Genomic DNA, 21,370 nt, shown 5'->3' on the forward strand with positions numbered 1-21,370 from the left:
GTTCATTAAGGTAAAACCAATGTAAATATCCCTTAAAAGTACAACAGTGGTTTTAAGGTCTGATTGTGAACCTTAAATAAGTTTTTCCAGGTGAAAAGTTCGTATTTGTACCTTTTCATAACCTAAAGTTTTAAAACAGAACAGCAAAAATAAAAGCCTGGAGTCGAGACGGGGTGTGTGGAGTCAGTACAGCTTAGAACATATCATTTCAGTGGATTATGGTACAGTTATGTTCCCTGACTAAAGGTACTGAGATGGACCCTTGAGGGTCCCACCCCAGTGACGAGAGGGGCACTCGTACCTTTGTTTGCTAAGAGTGTGGATGGCAGATAAAATGCTTGTGTTGTGGAGATCGTGGTTCCTACTAACACCACTGTAAAGCATTCCCTTTAATTGAAAACCTATAGCAAAAACATTACATTTTTAAAAAGGCCTAGTTGATGAAACTGTTGCCATGCAGCCTGTTTTCCTTGTTCATTTGTATGTGTATCTTGATCTGGCCTCAGGTTAACACTGCTTATGACTATTCAGCACCGGTACATTTATGCAGTTCGTTGTACCTTTACAGGCGGGCAGTGCAGGGCTGCTGGGCAGAGAGCTGTGCGTGAGGGCTCCTGGGGAGACGCTGCCCAGAGAGGTGGAGCGAGGAAGCCTGCGGCACGCCAACACCAGCAGCTCACGACACTGCTTATGGCAGTTGACCCCACAGTCTGGGAAGAGCAGAAGGAGCACACATATAAATATTACAAAGCCCGCAAATCGCAATCACAATATGCAGCAATATCACAATATGTTATTTTGTGCCACCCCTATTAAGGAAGTCCAGTGATGTTATTGTGAGTTTCATGATCAGCGACTGAGAGAAAGGGAGTGTACCTTTGCACTTGTAGCCCTGTTTGATAATTCCCCAGAGCTGGACAGCAGGAAAGAGGGGGCGAAAATAGAGAAGGAGAGAGAGAGAGAGAGAAAAAAAAAAACATGAGTAGAAACAGTGGTGATACATCAATGCAGCGAGCGCTTTGAGGCACGCCAATGTGCAATAAACAGGATACATCCACACACGTAACACCCTTCCTGTACAATAGTGTGTGTGTGCGCGCAGGCATGTGTGTTTCATCTCAGCACTGCAGCCTTCTGATTCCTGTCTAACCATCTGTGTAAATACAACATAATTAGTTCAGCAACGAGCCGCACTGTAATTACTCTGTTTCATGCTCGGCTTAATAATCCACAAGCTCGGCCTTTATCTGCTCTGCTCTACAAAAACTCTCCATCTCTGTAAACAGAGTTGATGTCGCTGTTTAATTGCACAAATAACTGCCAACCATGTACGAGATACTCTAATACCAGAGCCGATCAAGCTGAATGTGAATGAGAGTACAATCCTGCAGATACACTGATCAGGCATAACATTATGACCACCTCCTTGTTTATACACTCGTTGTCCATTTCATCAGCTCCACTTACTATATAGGTGCACTTTGTAGTTCTACAGTTACAGACTGTAGTCCATCTGTTTCTCTGCATACTTTGTTAGCCCACTTTTACCCTCTTCTTCAGTGGTCAGGATCCCCATGGACCCTCACAGAGCAGGTACTATTTGGGTGATTGGTCATTCTCAGCTCACTGTCCACTCTATTAGACACTCCTACCTTGTCAGTCCACTTTGTAGATGTAAAGTCAGAGACGACAGCTCATCTGCTGCTGCACAGTTTGTGTTGGTCATCCTCTAGTCCTTCATGAGTGGTCACAGGACACTGCCCACAGGACGCTGTTGGCTGGATATTTTTGGTTGGTGGACTATTCTCAGTCCAGCAGCGACACTGAGGTGTTTAAAAACACTAAAAAACCTACAGTCTGTAACTGTAGAACTACAAAGTGCACCTATATAGTAAGTGGAGCTGACAAAATGGACAATAAGCGTAGAAACAAGGAGGTGGTCATAATGTTATGCCTGATCGGTGTACATAAAGAATCACAATATGGCCAAAAGTATATGCTCACCATCACACTTATATGATCTTGTTGAACATCCCATTCCAAAAACATATGTATTAATATGGATTTGCCCCTCCTACTTTTCTTGGAAGGCTTTCTACAAAATTCTGTGGGAATTTGTGCCCATTTGGAGCCTTTGAGAGGTAAGGCACTAACGCTGGATGAGAAGGCCTGGCTCACAATTGACGCTCCAATTCGTCCCAAAAGTGTTCAGTGGGGTTGAGGTCAGGGCTCTGTGCAGGCCATGGAGCTCCTCCACACCAAACTCATCAAACCCTGTCTTTATGGACCTCACTTTGTGCACAGTCATGCTGGAGCAAGAAAGGGTCTTCTCTAAACTGTTGCAACAAAGTTGGAGAAATATATTTGTCTCAAATTTCTTTCTAAACTGTAGCATCACCCTTCCCTGAAAATGAGGAGCAACACCTGAAAAACAGCCCGGACCATTATCCCTCCTCCACCAAACTTTACTGTTGGCACTGTGCATTCCAGTAGGTAGTGTTGTCCTGGCGTCCACAAAACCCACTGCCAGATAGTGAAGCATAATTCATCCTTCCAGAGAACTTTTCCACTTTTCCAGAGTCCAGTGGTGGCACTTTACACCACTCCAGCTGACGCTTGGCATTGCACATAGTCATCTTAGGCTTGTGTGCAGGTGCTCAGCCATGGAGACCCGTTTAATGAAGCTCCAGACACACAGTTCTTGTGTGGATGCTGCCTCCAGAGTCTGTTTGGATCTCTGTAGTGAGTGATGCAACAGAGGATAGGCGATTGTTCTGACTGTTGATCGTTTCTAGACACTTCCAACACTTCCAGTTGCCTGGGGCAGATCTAGCAAGGCAGGAATTTCACAAACTGACTTGTGGCAAAGGCACTTTTAAAGTCACTGAGCTCTTCAGTACAGTCCATTCTACTGCCTTTTGAGATTGCATGGCTATGTGCTTGATTTTTGTCACAAATGTCACCAACGAGGCTATGGACTCGATCTCCCAGAATCCTCTGGGAGATCACATGACCTCCTCACTGCCTGCAGACTCCATTCCACACACGGACTACATCTCCCAGCTGACTGCTGATCTCCACACTCGCTCCTATCAGCGTTCACGGTCGCCTGGGTTTTAATGTGTGATACCTGTATGTTTTGTCACATGACTACTTCAGAGTAGCTTATAAGCCCGAGCTTTAGCAATAGTTAGTTGCGAGGTATTGCTTCATTCGTGAACTACTGAGCGTTATTTCTATTGTGTTTTTCGTGTATGACTTGTATTCTCGTTTCCCCGACTCTGATTTTTGGTTTACCCCTCTGGATTGTTTGCATTGGTTCTCTGTTTTTGTGCCTTGACATTTTTGCCAGCCGTTTGACCACGAGTTTGGATTCCGATTTCAACATTAAAGCCTGGTTGTACTCCTTTATCCGCGAGCATCTACCTTCTGTGATATTCGTTACAATTTTACACAACTGTTAGCAATGGGTGTGGCTGAAACAACTGAACTTAGCAATTAGAGTATCCACATACTTTTGCCCATATAGTGTAAATTATGAAAAATAAATAGGGCTGGCATTTTTTTTTGAATGAGGCCCCCAGTTTTTACTTTACAGTACTTTGCAGAAATGAGTGGAATAAAAATATAAAAATAAAAATAAGATACTTCATAAAAGTATCTAAGGACAGTGATGAACTACACATACTTCTTTACAGTCCAGCATTGGATAGAATCCACGATTATAGCCCTGTTGTTAAAATACAGCATTTTATGTTATACCTTCAGTAGGACACGCTGGACAGTGTCCACGGAAGAACCATGGATAAATCAACAAGCAGAAAACTAACAAAAGCAGCAGCAAAGTGGAAAGCTACAGTTCTCCTGGAGAGCCTTCACTATGACAAGCTGTATGAAGACGAGCAAGAGGGTCAAATTTGAACAAATAAGACAGATGCGATTCATTGCATTTAACTATATAAAACGATGCCATTTATAACGATTTTATTTAACTGTTTAATTAATTTTAAGTACTTCACAGCCCTAGAAAACACAAATATTCTCTTAGTTTAGTCCATAGCTACACATAAACCATTCTATTGAGAGGCCCTTATGACATTTAACCTTTGCTTTCCCTTATTGTCTGTAGAATTGGATGTAGTTCTGTTAAAATCTTTGCTCCATGGCATGCTAGCCTACAGCAATGCCCCTTCAAAGACTGTATGTGCTGTCCTTTAGCCGCAGTGACCAAGATCTGCTTCAGAAGGTCATTTGGACCCTCAGGCTGTGACAGTGGTCACAGATCTAACATCTGCTGCAGTAGATGATGACGTGAGAGTGTTACAGCAGCGTATTAGGTGAAAATGGGCCTGTATAAACTATACTATACAGTGGGCGGCAGTGTAACCTACTGTACAGTGATCAGCTGCCACTAAGCACGTCATAATGATCCAGATACAGCAAGACAATTTTATATGATAATTCAGCACTGGATATAGGAGATATTTTGCTGATATAACTGTATCTGTCCACTGAGCAATGAGTTGCTCAAGCACAATGTATACAACAGGCCAAAAGTATATGGGTCATTCTACAGAAATGTCCACTTTTCTATCTCTCCATAGGAGTCACTGGTGTTACCGATCCTCATTGGTGTTACACATAAGAAAGGAAACACCAGAGACATTTTTAATGAACAATGCATTTTACAAAATGGCTGCTACAGAGCATCAAACCACATGTTGTCAATCATGGAATGTCCACTAAAATATGGAATTTAATCCATTTGTATTCCATTTTTTACAATTACATCAGAATAAAGTCGGTCACACCAGTGACTTCAGCTAAAAGGTTCATATGAAATCATGAGCTAAATGAGAAAATCTCTGATAACTGAAAGACACAGTGGACTCACCATGTGCTTTTCTTCATAGATCCTCAGAAAACAGGTAAAAGGAGGTCGAGTGATGTCATCAGTGTGACTTTTATTTCAAAATAAGAGATTTTTTGTTACACAGTAACACCAGTGACACGATTCCTGGGGACAACAACTTTCATTATATATTTTATAATATTTATTTGGCGTTTGTTTTCCTTATGTCATTTAATTTATATATTCCATAGTCATGTACAGATTATTGTAGTTAAAATTGCAGAAAGACGTGTTTTTTCTTCAAAATATGGCCTCAGCCTTTACACACGACTGTGGGGACGAGCTCTTTTGTGGTGCCTGGAATTCTAGATAATTGATTTAAAAACAAATATTTCTAAATTGAGGCTCAAGAAGGTGTAATAGTTAAAATAACTTATTGTTTTATTTTAAAATATAAATAAATTGTAACCCTAACATGTTTTTGAAATGTAATATATCTGTACATGCTAGGGACACAAAAACGGATGTTTCTGTAGAATGACCCATAAAAGTAAGCTGTTTGAAAACTACAATTAAGCCAATTTGTCAGTCACCAACAACACAACACTAAATCTACTTTAACCAATTTTTCCCTAAATATTACACTGGATTGCAGTGATGTAATATTCTATATGGTAGGGAGGGTCTGAACTTTCAAATATTCGAATAGTCATGAAAGTTCAAAAAATCAACAAGTAAACTAGAATGTTTGATATGCAAAATAGCTTCTCGCTAATGTTACACATTATGTTCTCATATAGACCACTGTAGTCGTGCGTCCTTCTGTAGTCCTCGTTATGCCCATATTAGGAACTCCAGGTCTGAGCTCCATTTCTCTCTGGCCAGAATGAATAGGGTTTTTGAAAAATCGCCTCTATCGCCCCCTGTATTAAATAAACATGTTCAGAACCTGATACGTTTTGTCCTGTGAACATTCTTTTCTCGAATACCACTGAATCTTTGGATTATGAGGTCGTTAAAGAGCCTTAATGCTAATATTTCTACATGCAAGCTAAAGCTACTGCGCATCAATTTGATGTCACCAAGCTACACAAAACTAAGGCTAGCTATGGCGGTGTTTTGGCGTGTTGTACTACCATATCGAAATGTTTTATTATATACCTGTAAATAAAACCTCTAGGCAGGACATTTCGATAGCCTACAACTCCTTATCAAAAAATACTACTAGCATTAAAACTACGAGGCTGAATTTAGTATTTTTTCTGCCGGCTGCTTGTTCGAATTTTCCCGTTCAACGTTAATGGTGCAGCAGTTCAGAATGTAACTGCTGCACCATTTAAGGTGGAACTGGAAAAGTCAAATAAGAAGCTGGTGAATGTTCTGAGAAAATGTTCTCAGAAAATGTTACCGGCATTAAAATAATAGTTAGAATATTCTGATAGCCTAAATCAGCTGATCAGGGGGTCAGCAGTAATATTAAGCTGAGTCTGTACTGGATTAGCCTGAGAGCAGGTAAGTTTGTAGAGCTTTTTAAATCTGTCGTGTTTCAAAGTTTCTTATCTGTTTAGTCCATAAAAGGGACAAGGAAATGCAGCACCATAGTGTCTCCAGGTAGCAGATACACAAAGCATGGCTATATCACATAGGAAGAGTCACAGAAAAGCACCCAGAAACAAGAAGCTCAACTTAACTTTATGTTCTACGTTTACAGAATAAAACTTTCAGCATCATCTAGTGGATCTGTCTGGTTTGGAATCAGCTAACAATTCACAAACTCACTGTTTTCCGAGTAATAAGGTGGACTATGATGCGACGGGGCTAGTGATGTTACCTGTGGTGAAAACAGATGATTGGCATTTGCTGGTTTATCTTAATGACTTAGAGTTTAGTCTTACATTTGAATATCACATTTGACTTACATGCCAATCACTACCATATAGGAAAAGCCTTGGTGGCCTTTTAAATAACAGAACAAACTGCATCCAGTTACAGGGGTTCTTTTCACACTGTATTAGCTATGAACTGGCGAGAGAACAGTGATTTCAATAAATCACAATCACAAAACTTGAACTTTGCACTCTAGGCCAGCCTCAGTGAGCTAATTAGCTAGAAAAGTAAACTTAGCAGCCTGTTTTTAGAAGCTCAAATGTAACAGTCATGGGTCAAATAGTTGCTTTGTCTGGATTAAAGCCCAAAGGAACCTAAATCTGTGTTTAGTCTTGCTCTTCTGCACACCAAACATACATATCGCTGTGGTTGGAAGAAAACCTCATATATTCAAAATGGTAACTTTACAGGAGAAGGAAAAAACTACTTTACTTTTAATGTAAGTAAATGGAACCAGACTTCTTTCCAAGTCATTTTGGACCATTTCTTTTGGTCCATTCATCATGAAATTTACAGACAAAATAAAGGACACCAGGATTTTTCAAATTATGTCAAAAACAGAAAAACGACAAAAATAGAGATACGAGGTTTCCTTCCGACAGCAACGATATGCATGATGTCCTGTGGACAACTTTCCATTGACCACTCAATGGCTGATGTATTTTGCCAAAATTCTCTTTTGTAGTAAACCGGGCAATCTTGGTCATTTCCGGTTACATGTACATAAGCAGTATCCACACCAATCACGAGGCTGATGTGGTTTGTCCCGTCCACACAGATTAAACAAAACTGTCATCCACTACAGTTGAGTCTTAACCAATGAAAGCTAACAACCAAGCGAAAGCTAACCTAGCAATCTAGCTCATCTGTCTGCCTCTCATCCATGCATTCATATAAATGACCACAATCAACAATACATCCTGCATATATAGAGCCCCTTATACTCCTGTGCTGTTGTGTTTAGTTCTGTATTAGCAGCGTAGCAGACAGTGTGATGGACTGATGGCTGTCAGAATATTAAGCCACGCCCAGACAGTGCTCAGATATGTCTGATCATTGTTTTTTAAGCTGTTTTATTGTATTTCTATCTTGTTTTTTCATGTTTAATGTAACACTTTAGTGTAACACTCAATCACAGTATTTTACAGTGCATCGTCCCTCTTTTTTGTTCTTGCTTGCTGTGTTGCCCAGTTGCCCAACAGCTTTGTCCACCTGTTTGAAAAGGGAATTGCATTATATGGCCACAAGTAGATTCTGCTGCAGAAGTCTACAGTTACAGGGACTTGACCCCTCACCCTGCTGAGTGGTCAACTAGCAAACTTCATTCAAGCAAATATGGTAAAGGAACAGCCTTTGAGATTCCCCTTAGGAGAAATGCTGAGGGCAAGTCCACAAGGGCACACGCTGACCTAAATTCTGCACAGAATAATTGGCCCTGATTGCTAATAATCATGCTTTTCCATATTTAGCAGCATTAGTAAGGCTGAAAGGGAGCGTGTCCTTACAAATCCGGCGCAGTGTTCACAGAAGGTGGGCTTCAGGTAGGTCATCTCCTGGAAGTTGTGGATGAACCCCGGCCCCATTTTACACTGCAGCACAGGGTTAGCGCGAAGAAAATACGCCATCATCTCATCCTTACTGATCAAGCCATCCCTACAGAGGAAGAAAGAGATGGGGGGGGGTTAAAAAAGAACAAACCAAATAAAAAGGAATAAAAATATTAGAGCAATAGCCGTGGTAGGCAATGCATTTGAGTCATTCCACAGAAACCATAGCGTTTTACAGATATATTACACTTCAACAACATGTTAAGGTTACAATTTATTGATATTTTATAATAAAACAATAAGTTATTTTAACAATTACACCTTCTTGAGCCTCAATTTAGCAATATTGGTTTTAAATCAATTATATAGAATTCCAGGCACCACAGAAGAGCTCGTCCCCACAGTCACGTGTAAAGGCTGAGGCCATATTTTGATGTTTTTTCTTGAGATAACAAGATAACTAATTTGTTATTTCAAGATAACAACAATGTTATCTTGAGATAAGTCAATTAACTTGTTATCTCAACATAGCAACTTTGTTATCTTGCGGTTGCAATCTTGTTATCTCGAGATAAGATAACTAATCTTGTTATTTCAAGATAACAACGTTGTTATCTTAAGATAATGAACTTGTTATTTCAAGATAGCAACTTTGTTATCTAGCGGTCACAAGAAAATGAACTTGTTATCTCGGGATAACAAGATAACTAATTTTGTTATTTCAAGATAACAACGTTATCTTAAGATAATTAACTTGTTATCTCAAGATAGCAACTTTGTTATCTAGTGGCCACAAGGAAATAAACTTGTTATATCAAGATAACAAGTTTTATTATCTCAAGATAACAAGAAAACTAACTTGTTATATCAAGATAACAACTTTGTTATCTCGCCACTCTACAGTTTCAGTTTCATTTCCCAAACACCTTAGCCGAGCATGCAAACATAAGATAAGATTTCAGGCTTAAGAAGTTTCTGTAATATGGCCCCTGGTTACGGACGCCTGTGGCGTCATCAGGATCCAGCTCCCAATCTCCACACAGTAGAGCTGATGCTTAATTTTGATGCAGTTTGAGATTCCATGATGCACTGGAGTGTTTACAGTGTTGGTTTGGAGATTTACACCTCTAGCATTAGAGCAGCTGGAACTGATGTTATAACTGTGTTTAAACGTGACGTTGTGATTGAATGAGAGAGAAACAGGGTCTGACTCTGTCCTGAACTCTCCAGCACTGCATTCAGAGCAGGGCAGTCACTGATTCGATGGTAATATGATTTGAACGCTGTGGTGAACAGATGAACCTCTCAGCAGACCAGCTGACTAGTGTGTGTCTGTGTGTGTGTGTGCGCCATGTGCCATGTGCCGTGTGTCCTTCATAGCCTGCCATAACCTTCAGACCTCCTGAAGACAGAGTGAGAAAAACACACTGCACTAGCAAAAGCCGTGACCGCGGCCCGAGATGACTCGGATGCGTCTGTTTACCGAGCAGGGCGCCTTCTGTAGCCCAGTCATTTATGAAAGCACTTTCTGCTACAACAAATCCAGAAATGACTCTAGCTTCACACATTTCAAATGTTTGTACCAACTATATGGCCTGTGCCATAGACACAAACCACCTTTCATTTATATCACTTCCATTGAAAATGGCCAGGACCCCCACAGGACCACCACAGAACAGGTATTACTCAGTTATCCACTGTGATCCACTCGCACCAGCTTGTCAGTGTTATTGCAGCGCTGAGAATGATCCACCACCCAAATAATACCTGCTTTGTGGGGGCCAAAGATAGCAACTTTGTTATCTAGTGGTCACAAGAAAATAAACTTGTTATCTCAAGATAACAAGTTTTATTATCTCAAGATAACAAGATAACTAACTTGTTATTTCAAGACAACAACAACTTTGTTGTCTTGAGAAATGATAATTAACTTGTTATCTCAAGATAGCAACTTTGTTATCTAGCCGTCACAAGAAAATGAACTTGTTATCTCAAGATAACAAGTTTTATTATCTCGAGATAACAAGACAACTAACTTGTTATTTTAAGATAACAACATTGCTATCTCAAGATAACAACTTTGTTATCTAGTGGTCACAAGAAAATTAACTAAGTTTTATTAGCTTGAAATAACAAGATAACTAACTTGTTATTTCAAGATAGCAACTTTGATATCTAGCAGTCAAAAGAAAATTATCTTGTTATCTTAATATAAAAAGTTTTGTTATCTCGATGCTCCACAGTTTCAGTTTCATGTCCCAAATGCTTTAGCCAGCGCGCTAACATAAGATTTCAGACTTAAGATGTTTCTGTAATATGGCCCCTAGTTTATGTTACTTCCATTCAAAATGGCCAGGACCCCCACAGGACCACCACAGAACAGGTATTACTTGGTTGTCTACTGTGTCTGATCCACCCGTACCAGCTTGTCAGTGTCACTGCAGTGCTGAGAATGATCCACCACCCAAATATTACCTGCTCTGTGAGGGTCCATGGGGGTCCTGACCACTGAAGAACAGGATAAAAGGGGGCTAACAAAGTATGCAGAGAAACAGATGGACTACAGTCTGTAACTGTAGAACTACAAAGCACACCTATATGGTCAGTGGAGCTGATCAAATGGACAAAGAGTGTAGATACAAGGCGTGATTTAATGAAGTGGCTGGTTGGTGTAGGCATCAATAAACTTCTTGTGTTGTTTGTTGACAAACTGACTGGTGAACTCCACCAAAGTTTCTGCATAATTCCAGTAAAAGGAAGAAGGATTCAGTCACATAAATAAACAAAGAAGGACATTTGCTCTAGAACAGAAAACTGGACATCTAAGATATGTAGTAGGGCTTTATGAACTCATGAGTCTACCTTTGTAATTCTGGACCAAGATTATTGGATCGCAATTATTATTCACCACAGTCACCTTCTTCTTTCAGCTGTACGGCTGAGTGAGTTGCTGCTGCCCTCCTGTTCTGAAATCAGAGCCTGTGCTTTTGCGATGACATGCACATTTATGGTGTAGGCATTGTAATATGCAGCAACCGTGCATCTGCACATGCATCTCCCAACACTGCTTACTCAGCCATAAGGGAGAGGGTGCATAGAAACCACATCTCTTCAGATCAACGTCACACCTCCAAACTTGACTGTGGTTACAGCAAAGGTAGACAGTATACTGTGAATCAGTCAAAATGCATGCACCGATAACTATTTATGGGCAAATGTTCTCAGCTTGATGTATAATATAGACTTTCTAGGCCATAACTTTAGGAGTTCTGAGTTATTTAATGATAATGGAAAAGTCATGTATTTAAATGCAGTAAAGTGGCTAAATGTCTACAGCGGTACTGTATAGTGAATGTCATGCAGAGTTTTATTCCATCTTTAATAATATTCACCTGATTCTACAACCCCATTTTCAAAGAAGTTGGCACGCTGTGCAAAATGTAAATAAAAACTAAATGCAATAATGTGCAAATCATTTAAACCCTCTATTTCATTTAAAATAGTACAAAGACAGCACATCAGATGTTGAAACTGAGAAATGTCATTCTTTTTTGAAAAATATTTGCCCATTTTGAATTTGATGCCAGCAACATGTTCCAAAAAAAGTGGAACAGGGGCAACAAAAAGCTGGTAATGTTGTGTAATGCAAAAAAAAAACAAAAAAAAACACCTGGTGGTTGATTGGCAACAGGCCAGAAACATGACTGGGTATAAAAGAGCATCTCAGAGAGGCGGAGTCTTTCAGAAGTAAAGATGAGGAGGGGTTCACCACTCCATGCAGTGAAAGACTGCATGAGCAAATAGTGCAACAATTGAAGTATAACATTCCTCAACATAAAACAGCAAAGAACTTTTGCTTTTCATCATCTACAGTACATAATAACATTAAAGGATTCAGAGAATCTGGAGAAATCTCTGTATGTAAGGGACAAGGCCAAGTAACAGTACTTGCTGGCTGTGATCTTTGGGCCCTCAGGTGGCACTGCATTTAAAACAGACATGATTCTGTAGTGAAAATCACTGCATGGACACTTCTGAAAACCACTGTCTGTGAACACAGTTCGTCAATGCATCCACAAATGCAAGTTAAAACTCTAAAACGCAAAGAAGAAACCAAATATAAACAGGATCCAGAAACGCTGCCACCTTCTCTGGGCCTGGGCTCATTTAAAATGGACTGAGGGGAGTGGAAAAGTGTCCTGTGGTCTGACAAAGCAACATTTAAAATTCTTTTTGGAAATAATGGACACTGTGTCCTCCGGGCTAAAGACCACTCAGCTTGTTATCAGTGCACAGTTCAAAAGCCAGTATCCATGATGGTATAGGGGTGCATTAGTGCATATGGCATCTGTGAAGGCACCATTAATGCTGAACGATATAGATACATGTTTTGGCAACATATGCTGCCATCCAGATGACGTCTTTTTCAGGGAAGGCCTTGATTATTTCAGCAAGACAATGTAAAACCACATTCTGCATGTATTACAACCATTGCTCCATAATAAAAGACTCTGTGTGCTAAACTCACCTGCCTGCAGTCCAGACCTGTCACCATTGAAAACATTTGAAACCTCTTACAGAGTGTTGTTAAAAGAAGAGGTGATGAAACACAGTGGTAAACATGACCTGTTCCAACTTTTTTGGAACGTGTTGTTGGCATCAAATTCAAAATGGGCATATCTTTTTAAAAAAAAACAATAAAATTTCTCAGTTTCAACATATGTTGTCTTTGTAGTGATATCAATGGCCAATGTAATGGACTGTTATCAACAAAGACTGTAAATTATTTTCCCATATAATATGCTATGAGTCACACTACATCAGTATAAAACATGGAGTATTTTGGGAAAACGGCCTTGGTGAAAGGAAACAACTAACACCTACAAGCAAAGGTTACATAAACATAGGTCACATTATAGACATTAATGCTACAAAAAATAAAAAACATAATTGTTCTCATGCAAATTGCAACTAGTTTGTACATCATAAAAGATGCACTGGTTATAATTTAAAAGATTGGTTGGGAACATTTCAGGAAACAAGCAGCAACTATGATGAAGGTGAAGGAGCTTCCTAAAGTTCTCAGAGACAACATTCTTAAGCGACACTCAAATGGAAAAAGCTGCAGAGCCCTAGCAATGACCTCAAGCATCCCTGTCAGTAGAACCCCTTTGATAATATGTAGTGGAAAGTTCATGGAACCACAATTAACGCTTCCCAGACAGGTGCTCAGGAGATTAATAATAAAGAAGGTGAGAGAGGAGCCAGCGGTCACTTGAAAAGAGCTGCAGGACGGCCTGAAAGCAGCAGGAACAGCACTTATACTGAAAACAATATGACCTGCACCGCAGTCATCTCTGTTCCTATACCCCACGCAAAACTTCTCCTCTAAAAAAGCATGTCTAAAATTTGGCAATAATTCAGCTCATCATATTTGGAGAAAGAAGAGTTGTGCATATAATCCCAAGAACACCCACAGTGAAGCATGATGGTGGTAGCGTCAAGATATGGAGCTGCTTCTCAGTAAACAGTAGTGGAGCATTGCACACCATCGAATGAAACATGGAAGGGGCGATGTATATTACATAGCAAAAACAAAAATACTTCTTTTCCCTCAATGTAAATTATTAAAATGTAAATAAAGTTATTGAGGTTGGTTTGGTGTGAAGTCATCTGTTATAGAGAAACTTATCAAGTGAGAACACAGTGGTGGTGAAGAGTTAAATGCCTCTAAACATTCCCTCACAGAAAAATGGTTAAGAATACACTGCCGTATGCCTGAGACATAGTTTTGAAATAAGCTTTAGGCCTAAAATGTATTTTGAAAGTCAAAAATAACATATGCTTTCAGATTTAGTCAGGGCAGTCGTGGGCTGGAGGTTCGGGAACCAGCCCTGTGACTGGAAGGTCGCCGATTCGATCCCCTGAGCCGACAGTACATGACTAAAGTGCCCTTGAGCAAGACACCTAACCCCCAACTGTTCCCCAGGCGCTGTGGATAGGGCTGCCCACCGCTCCAGGCAAGTGTGCTCACTGACCCCTAGTGTGTGTGTGTTCACTAGTGTGTATGCGTTGTTTAACTGCACGGATGGGTTAAAATGCGGAGATGGAACTGTGGGACTAATATGGGTCACTTAATAATAACAACAATTTAGTTAACTGTTACTATTAGCATTACTACTATACTATTACCACTACTGTTGTCAACATTACAAATAAAAACTAAAGAAAATAGCTATAATTGTGTTGTAGACATTGTGACCCCCGGTTCCTATCATGACCACTATAAAGAAAAGAGTCTGTATGTTTCTCTACAAAGAACTATTTCACATCAAACCGCTCTGAATGACTTTGTTTACATCTCAACTGTTGAATTACATCAACATCTAAAAATCCGTGGAATTCTCCTTTTTGAAATTGTTGATTCCACACTTTTGGTCCACAGTGTGTGTGTGTGTGTGTGTGTGTGTGTGTGTGTATTTCGAGTCTGCACACAACAGAGACGGAGAAAAACAAAAAGGGGTAGAAAGAGGAAGAGAGAGAGAGAGAGAAAGGGTGAGGTGTTGTGGAATGACGTAATGACAGTGCGCTTGATGTGGTCAGTGCGGAGACTCACTGGTCTTTATCTAGAACACAGAAGGAATCCAGGAAAGGGAAGTTAGCCGCTATGCTCTCAAAGTCCTCCTGGGAGATGTAGCCGTCATGGTCGTGATCGTAGTTACGGAACACAGACTTCACATGAGAAAAGAGGAAAGACAGAAATTCCACTTAATCAAACAGAGACTCTCCTAAACCGAAGGGAACTGGGCTCACATTCATTCATGAGAAAGGATTTCTGATGTTTTAGGAGGTATTCTGCTTCATGTAAGGTCATTATACGCAAAAGTTCACTGTAATATAATGATGAATCATTTCGGGGAAAAAATTGCCCTGTGCTGTGGTTTTCGCTTATCAGCCAATCAAATGTCAACTGATCACCTTTACTTGGCCTCTTAAGGAAGCTGTTGAAACTTAGATGTGAGTTTGATTACATTCATAGGAACTTACAGTGACGCTTCGGCCAAAACAAGAAATGAGATCATCGCTACATGTGTTGGACGTGCTCGCCGGCCTCTTACAGTTGCGCCACAACAGTGTGAGATTTTCAGGTTTAAAGACTAGAAAAAAACATATCTGCTGATGTATCTCGAAGGTGTGAAGTTGTTTGACCTCTTATTGACCAGGGTATATTTTGGTTTGTCCATCTGAATTTAGATGACCAAATTGTAAGGCAAATTATTCAGTAACTGCATGAAATAAATGTAAACTTTTCTTTTATTTATTTAGTTTTTGTAAAAGCTCCCCTCAAATGAACAGAACATGTGTTTTATGATCACACATATTGCTATATGCTTACAATTTACTGCTGAAAGCCAAAAATCTTAGACGCTCTTTGTATTATTTTATAAAAATAATTTCTACAGAGCAGATCACTGAAGAGACGTCATCTGTTTATAGTTTATAGCCCAGATTGGTGGATAAATGGGTCGACTTTCAGTAGAAAAAAAAATTGTGAGTTCAGCTTCTTTTATTATAAGGGTTTAAAATTACATCACCATCTATTTGACTGGAAAGAAGACAGTTACAGCTCTCATACGACCCCCACCTTTTGAATGTAGCTTATGAAATATGAAAGTTATAAAGAATATGACGAAGTGTGTTTTGGGACCACCGGTGGTCCCAAGGAGTTGAAAAGGTTAAAAGGTGTTGTTTCCAGCTAGCTGGCTAATGCAGAGAGATGTCAGACAGCTAATGTTACTGCTAGGAAGCCAAATACCTCATTCATATTATCCACTACATCAGACTTTCTTTATCATCCTCATAGGGAGGATCTGATGACTGTATGGCATATTTGCCTAATGCATTCTGGGCATTGTAGTGACAACTCTATCAAAGTAATGAGTCTGAGGGATGCAGTGAGCTAAAACCACAGAACATAAATAACATTAAATGCTAGTTTTAGGCTGGAATGCTCATTTAATCTAAAAATATGCTAATATGGCTAAAGATGAATGAAAGCTGATTTGGACTGTTTTGAAAGAGTTCATTTACATAATTCTATTTAGCACTTGTTAGCCTTCATTAGCACTTTGGCTAACCTTTTGCTCTAATGCTAAAGCGCTGTATCCACATATTATAAATCAAAGATAATTGAACTGTCAAAATAAAACTTTTCTTACATCTACCACTTTCCTGATGTGTTTGTTGACGACAGAAGGGTCCGGCTTGGTGGTCACTCCTGAGGCCCAGTCAAGAGGAGCCTGTGCTTTGTTGGGGGTTGTAGGAGACGTGGGCTGTGAGAGACAATAAGATTAGCCTAAAATCAACAAAAAATAGCTCTACTTCAGACTGTGCAGTTCTGTAGACACATGTTCGTCTGTTTGTTTGTTTGTTTATGGTATTTTCTATGTTTGGTACAGTAATTATATTGATTATATATGATTATGATTATACATTATAGCAGTTTTTGCTTTTTGTTAATCAGCATGCAAACATATCAGTTTGTTAAACGCCACCAGAGCCAGTTTATAAGGATCCTGGTCTCTTCCTATTTCCTCCGTTATATATAAAATAGGGCTGCAAAACAGCAGAGGGCGCCCGCGAGTGAGTACCCAATGAACGGGAGTAAATGGAGCTAAACGGCTAAAAAGGAAAAGTTAAAATAGTTTCTAATCACTGAACCAGAACGTTTCTTTAATTTTAGAAAGTAGAAGGATGGATTTCACTAAAAAAACAAAGAAAACTCTGTATGTTTCCGTTTTTCTACAGCAAACGGGTTTTGGGCAGCAGGACACTAACATTACTGCTACTGAGTGCTGATCGTTTGGTGAGCGGAGCAGCTCATTGGCTGTTCGCGCTCACAGACGTCATGGACAAACATGAGGCACTGTTTTAAACTCCTATATTTCGAGTTTAAAAGCTCTCAAAATATAACAGCAGTGTTAAAATGTTTTATGCTGCTCTGTGTTCAGGAAATGATTGTATTATTTTAGATTAAAAATGTTTAAGCATTGATAAACTATGATTTTGCTCAAATTCTCCATATCAACCCATTCATTTTGGACTCGCTCAGGAGCGCCCTCTAGCATTTAATAAACCCAGAAGACATTACAGAGTGGAATTCTCCTCTCTACAAGTTCTCTGATGCCACTATGTAGGTTCTGGAGATGTGGACCTGGTGGAAATCTGTAATTGCATGCAATATATGGAAAAACATTTTGCAAAATGGGTTGTGCTGACAGTCCCTCCCCCAAGCGGATGAATCGCCATGATTGTGAGTGCATTGAAAAAGAATTCAAAGAGAATCTTGGTGAGGGATGTGTCTTCTGAGGATGTGTGTGAATGATCTACTAGTGTCATCATGTGTTCATTGTATAATGTTGATTTTGCAATGGAGACATTGACCTAAAACATTTAAAACAAAATGTCACAATTCTCATATATTATTAATTATTAATGGAAATTGCATTGTTGTGTACTCGATTTTATACACCTGTTAGCAATAGGTGTGGCTGGAATAGCTGAATTCAATAATTAGGAGGGGCTGTCCACATACTTTTGGCCACATAGTGGCCTTTTATTAACTGAAAACCATAGTGGAATTATCACTACCAAATAACCTGGGCAAAATCCAGTTGTTACATCAGTGTTATTCCATAATTCAATGTGGGCTGGGTTTCCAAAATGCCTCAGCACATCTAACTCAGTACTGATGGTGCCTACAAAGTGTGAACTGGATATTAAGTTGTCCCATCAACGACTCTGTTATCCACAGTGATACAGTTTAGTGTCCACTGTGAAGACACTTTAGACTCACCAGAGACTTGGGGTTGCGTGGCTCTCGTAGCAAAGACAGCTCATAAATCTCATCTTCTGTGTAGTAGAGATCCAGAGAAAGCTACAGACAGGGATAAAGGCAGTTAAAGACGCCCCCCATAGTCATATAAAACATCAGGCCCACGTCATACAGCTAAAACTTCCAACAGTAAGTATAGTAGATGTTCCCAAAGTTCTCACTGACATTATCTTCCCCTTCAAAGACACTAACATTCCCACAAGCAACTACCCAAACTCACCTCAGCTGCCTTCACATTTCTTTCTCATGTGCATCTAAAATGGCTAAAGGCAGTGGTGGACGAAGTACACAAACCATGTACTTGAGTTAAAGCAGAGAGACCCAAGGTAAAATATTACTCCAGTAAAAGTAGAAGTTCCTCCCTTTAGACCTCCACTTGAGTAAAAGTACAGAAGTATTCACTTCAAATGTACTTAAGTATAAAAAGTAAAAGTACTAAAAGACTAATTATGGCTCTGATGTCCTATTATCATTTTTGTAATAAGACTCGCTTCATTAACTCATTTTAGGTGAAAATACTCCAGTGTCTCTCTTGGTAAACCAGTCTTTTAATAGAATGTCATTAATTAGTGACACTGATGTCTATTAAAATTATCATAAGCACAAAACACTGAAGGCAAACAGTTTCCATCAGGTAGAACTGAGTGGCTCTGAAATCACTTTTTACAAACAAGCAAAGTTTCAGTTTAAGATTTATTTGAGCTTAGTTACAGTTTAAGTTTAATAAAAACTGTTTTAAACTCAGATTCACAAATGAGTTTCCTTTACTAAACTGCATCTGTAGGTCTCTGATCATAAACATAAACCAGCCAAAACAAATTTACTATAAAATGAAAGTGTTTGTATAAATTCAGAATAAAGACACGTCAGTCACAACTGCATATGTGTACATATTTCTATATTGTGGTCTGTTTACACAAAGTTAGGTTAGTTCATCATTTATGTTGAATAGACTCTCCCAAAATTTTACGCTGCTGCACTGATGTTGAACCGTGTGCTGCACTGGGTCGGTATGACCAACAGGTCAAAACAAGGTCAAAACAAAGTGACCGCTGTGCCCTGATTGGTGTTCTTACTTTGCGCTTCTTTCGTTTTGACATGTTACGTTTTATGTCACACATAAGAAAAGGAACGACAGATTTCTCATAATGTAGTGGAGTAAAAAGTAAAAAGTCACCCAAAATGGAAAAACGTCAATAAACACACAAAAAACTACTTAAATACAGTAATGAATTACATTTACTTCGTTACTGTCCACCACTGACTAAACTAAATATTTCAGAGGAGATTAGATGTAAGATAATCCACTTGCATAAGGAAGGAATAAATAAAAGGAAAATAAGCAAAGAAGCAGACTGGATCTAGAGAAAAAGGGACTCCTGAGAACTGTGGAAGGCCTGCTAGACCTCCAAAACTCTCAAGCTTTCATCTTTGAAAGAGAGGAGAAAATCAAGCTCCAGTCTTGCTTCAAATCTGGAAAAATCCACTGGTGTTTCTGTCCAGCATTCATAAAGCTAGGCATCACCGTGATCAGGGAGCTTTACTAGCCTGTCCCACTTCAACATCAAACATTTTGAAAGTAAAGCAGGCGTGTAGAGGACATACTGACCGTGAGCAGGTAGATGAGGTCCATGTTGGGCTCCACCTGCGCTGCCATGCTCTGCAGTGCCACCAGCTCGCTGAAGGTGAGGTAGAGCTGCTGCATCTTCACAATGTTCACCTTACTGTCCTCCACCCAGTCAGGGAAGACCACATGCACGGCGATCAGGTCCTTCAGGTGCACGCCCAGGATGGGGATTTTAAAGCCTTCACACTCGCTGTAGGCCTTGCGGTAGGCACAGTAGTTGCCATTCGACGAGACCAGCTCTGTCATCTCACTCCAAATCTGTTCGAGAGGAGAAGAGAGGGGTCAGAGAATACAGGATAAAATAGCAAACTAAGAACAGACACCAAAAAATACTACAGTACAGTCATATACAAAAAGTTTGAACACCCCTGGTTAAAATACATGTTGATTTGAAGTGAAAATGAATTAACACATCTTCATTTTTCTGCACATTTTAGTGCTAATAATTTCTATTTATTTGCTGAGATTAAAGCTGCACTATGTAAGACTTTTGTTAAAACTGAGAGTCAGGAGTACATTCACCCTGTAAAGCCTGAAATAATTTTTTTTCGGACCACGTCACACGTCTTTAAGTATTAAGATCATATGCACAGCCTTGAAAAGAAGATCCAGCAGGATGTTTAGGTCTCAAATTCAAAATCAACATTTTACTGATGAAGATATCCTCGGAAAGCATTGTTCGCCAAGTTGTGACTGAGTTCCCTTGGAATGCTCTTTCAACTCGATTGCAATTCATCCACTCGGGGAAGGGGCAATGCGTAATTGTGTGCAGTCACACATTTCCACCAGAGAGGTGGATCTTACATAGTGTAGCTTTAACATTTTGGAAAAAAAAACCCACAAAATATAAAATGTGCCGTAACTTTCGCACTGTCAACATTTTATGCTGTATTTCGTTTTATTGTTTTATCACTATGTGAATTAACTTGTTTTCACTTACAAAAAAAGCAACGAAACATGTCATTTGAATGAATGGACCAACAGAAATTGTGCAATGTTCAGACAATGTTAAAAGCAGCTGACATTTTCAAATAATGTAAAAAAGAAAAAAAAACAGTGAAGAAATTTGCACTGAGGTCTTAAAATGACAGTGATAATTTGTCTCTGTCTTTTATCAACAACAAAAAAGCACTGGACACTGACTGGTTACTTTATTAACCCTCTATTGCACAATGTTGCCTCAGGGCAACAAATTCATTTTTCTCACTTTACAGTAACGTTATACATTAAAAGATGACGATAGGGTTAACAATAAATGGAGATGTTTGAGTAAGTCAATAAAAAGCATGTACTTGGTCATAGTATGTCTTATTGGGCACATTTAAACCTCTTTTTTAATGTACAGTATCAATATTTTTTGTTATGAGAATTTGCAGAAATACGTTTGTTGCCTAAAAGCAACACTGTATGACAGTGGAATAGATTTAGCCAGTCATAAGCCAGGGCGCACCACTTCAGGGAACACGGCTCTATATCATTTCCTCCCATTGTTGCACAATGTTGCCTCAAGGCAACATACTCCAAAAAGACCCCTGCGTACATTATTATTATTTTTTTATGTT

At 39.4% G+C, this 21,370-nt stretch overlaps 1 protein-coding gene across 3 annotated transcripts in view; it reads right to left on the reverse strand.

Moving 5' to 3' along the window:
• rasgrp3 (RAS guanyl releasing protein 3 (calcium and DAG-regulated)) overlaps positions 1 to 21,370 on the reverse strand; it is a 119,625-nt gene that overhangs the window by 11,600 nt on the left and 86,655 nt on the right. For all 3 annotated transcript variants that reach the window (XM_036592620.1, XM_036592618.1, XM_036592619.1), the window contains exons 9-15: positions 19,791 to 20,066; positions 18,143 to 18,223; positions 16,506 to 16,619; positions 14,903 to 15,018; positions 8,245 to 8,392; positions 877 to 913; positions 561 to 710 (exon numbers count right to left, since the gene is read on the reverse strand). In XM_036592620.1, coding sequence (XP_036448513.1) covers positions 561 to 710; positions 877 to 913; positions 8,245 to 8,392; positions 14,903 to 15,018; positions 16,506 to 16,619; positions 18,143 to 18,223; positions 19,791 to 20,066 — 922 coding nt within the window. The remainder of the gene's footprint in view (positions 1 to 560; positions 711 to 876; positions 914 to 8,244; positions 8,393 to 14,902; positions 15,019 to 16,505; positions 16,620 to 18,142; positions 18,224 to 19,790; positions 20,067 to 21,370) is intronic.

The sequence above is a fragment of the Colossoma macropomum genome, unplaced genomic scaffold, assembly GCF_904425465.1.
Source record: "Colossoma macropomum unplaced genomic scaffold, Colossoma_macropomum, whole genome shotgun sequence".
NCBI lineage: Eukaryota > Metazoa > Chordata > Actinopteri > Characiformes > Serrasalmidae > Colossoma > Colossoma macropomum.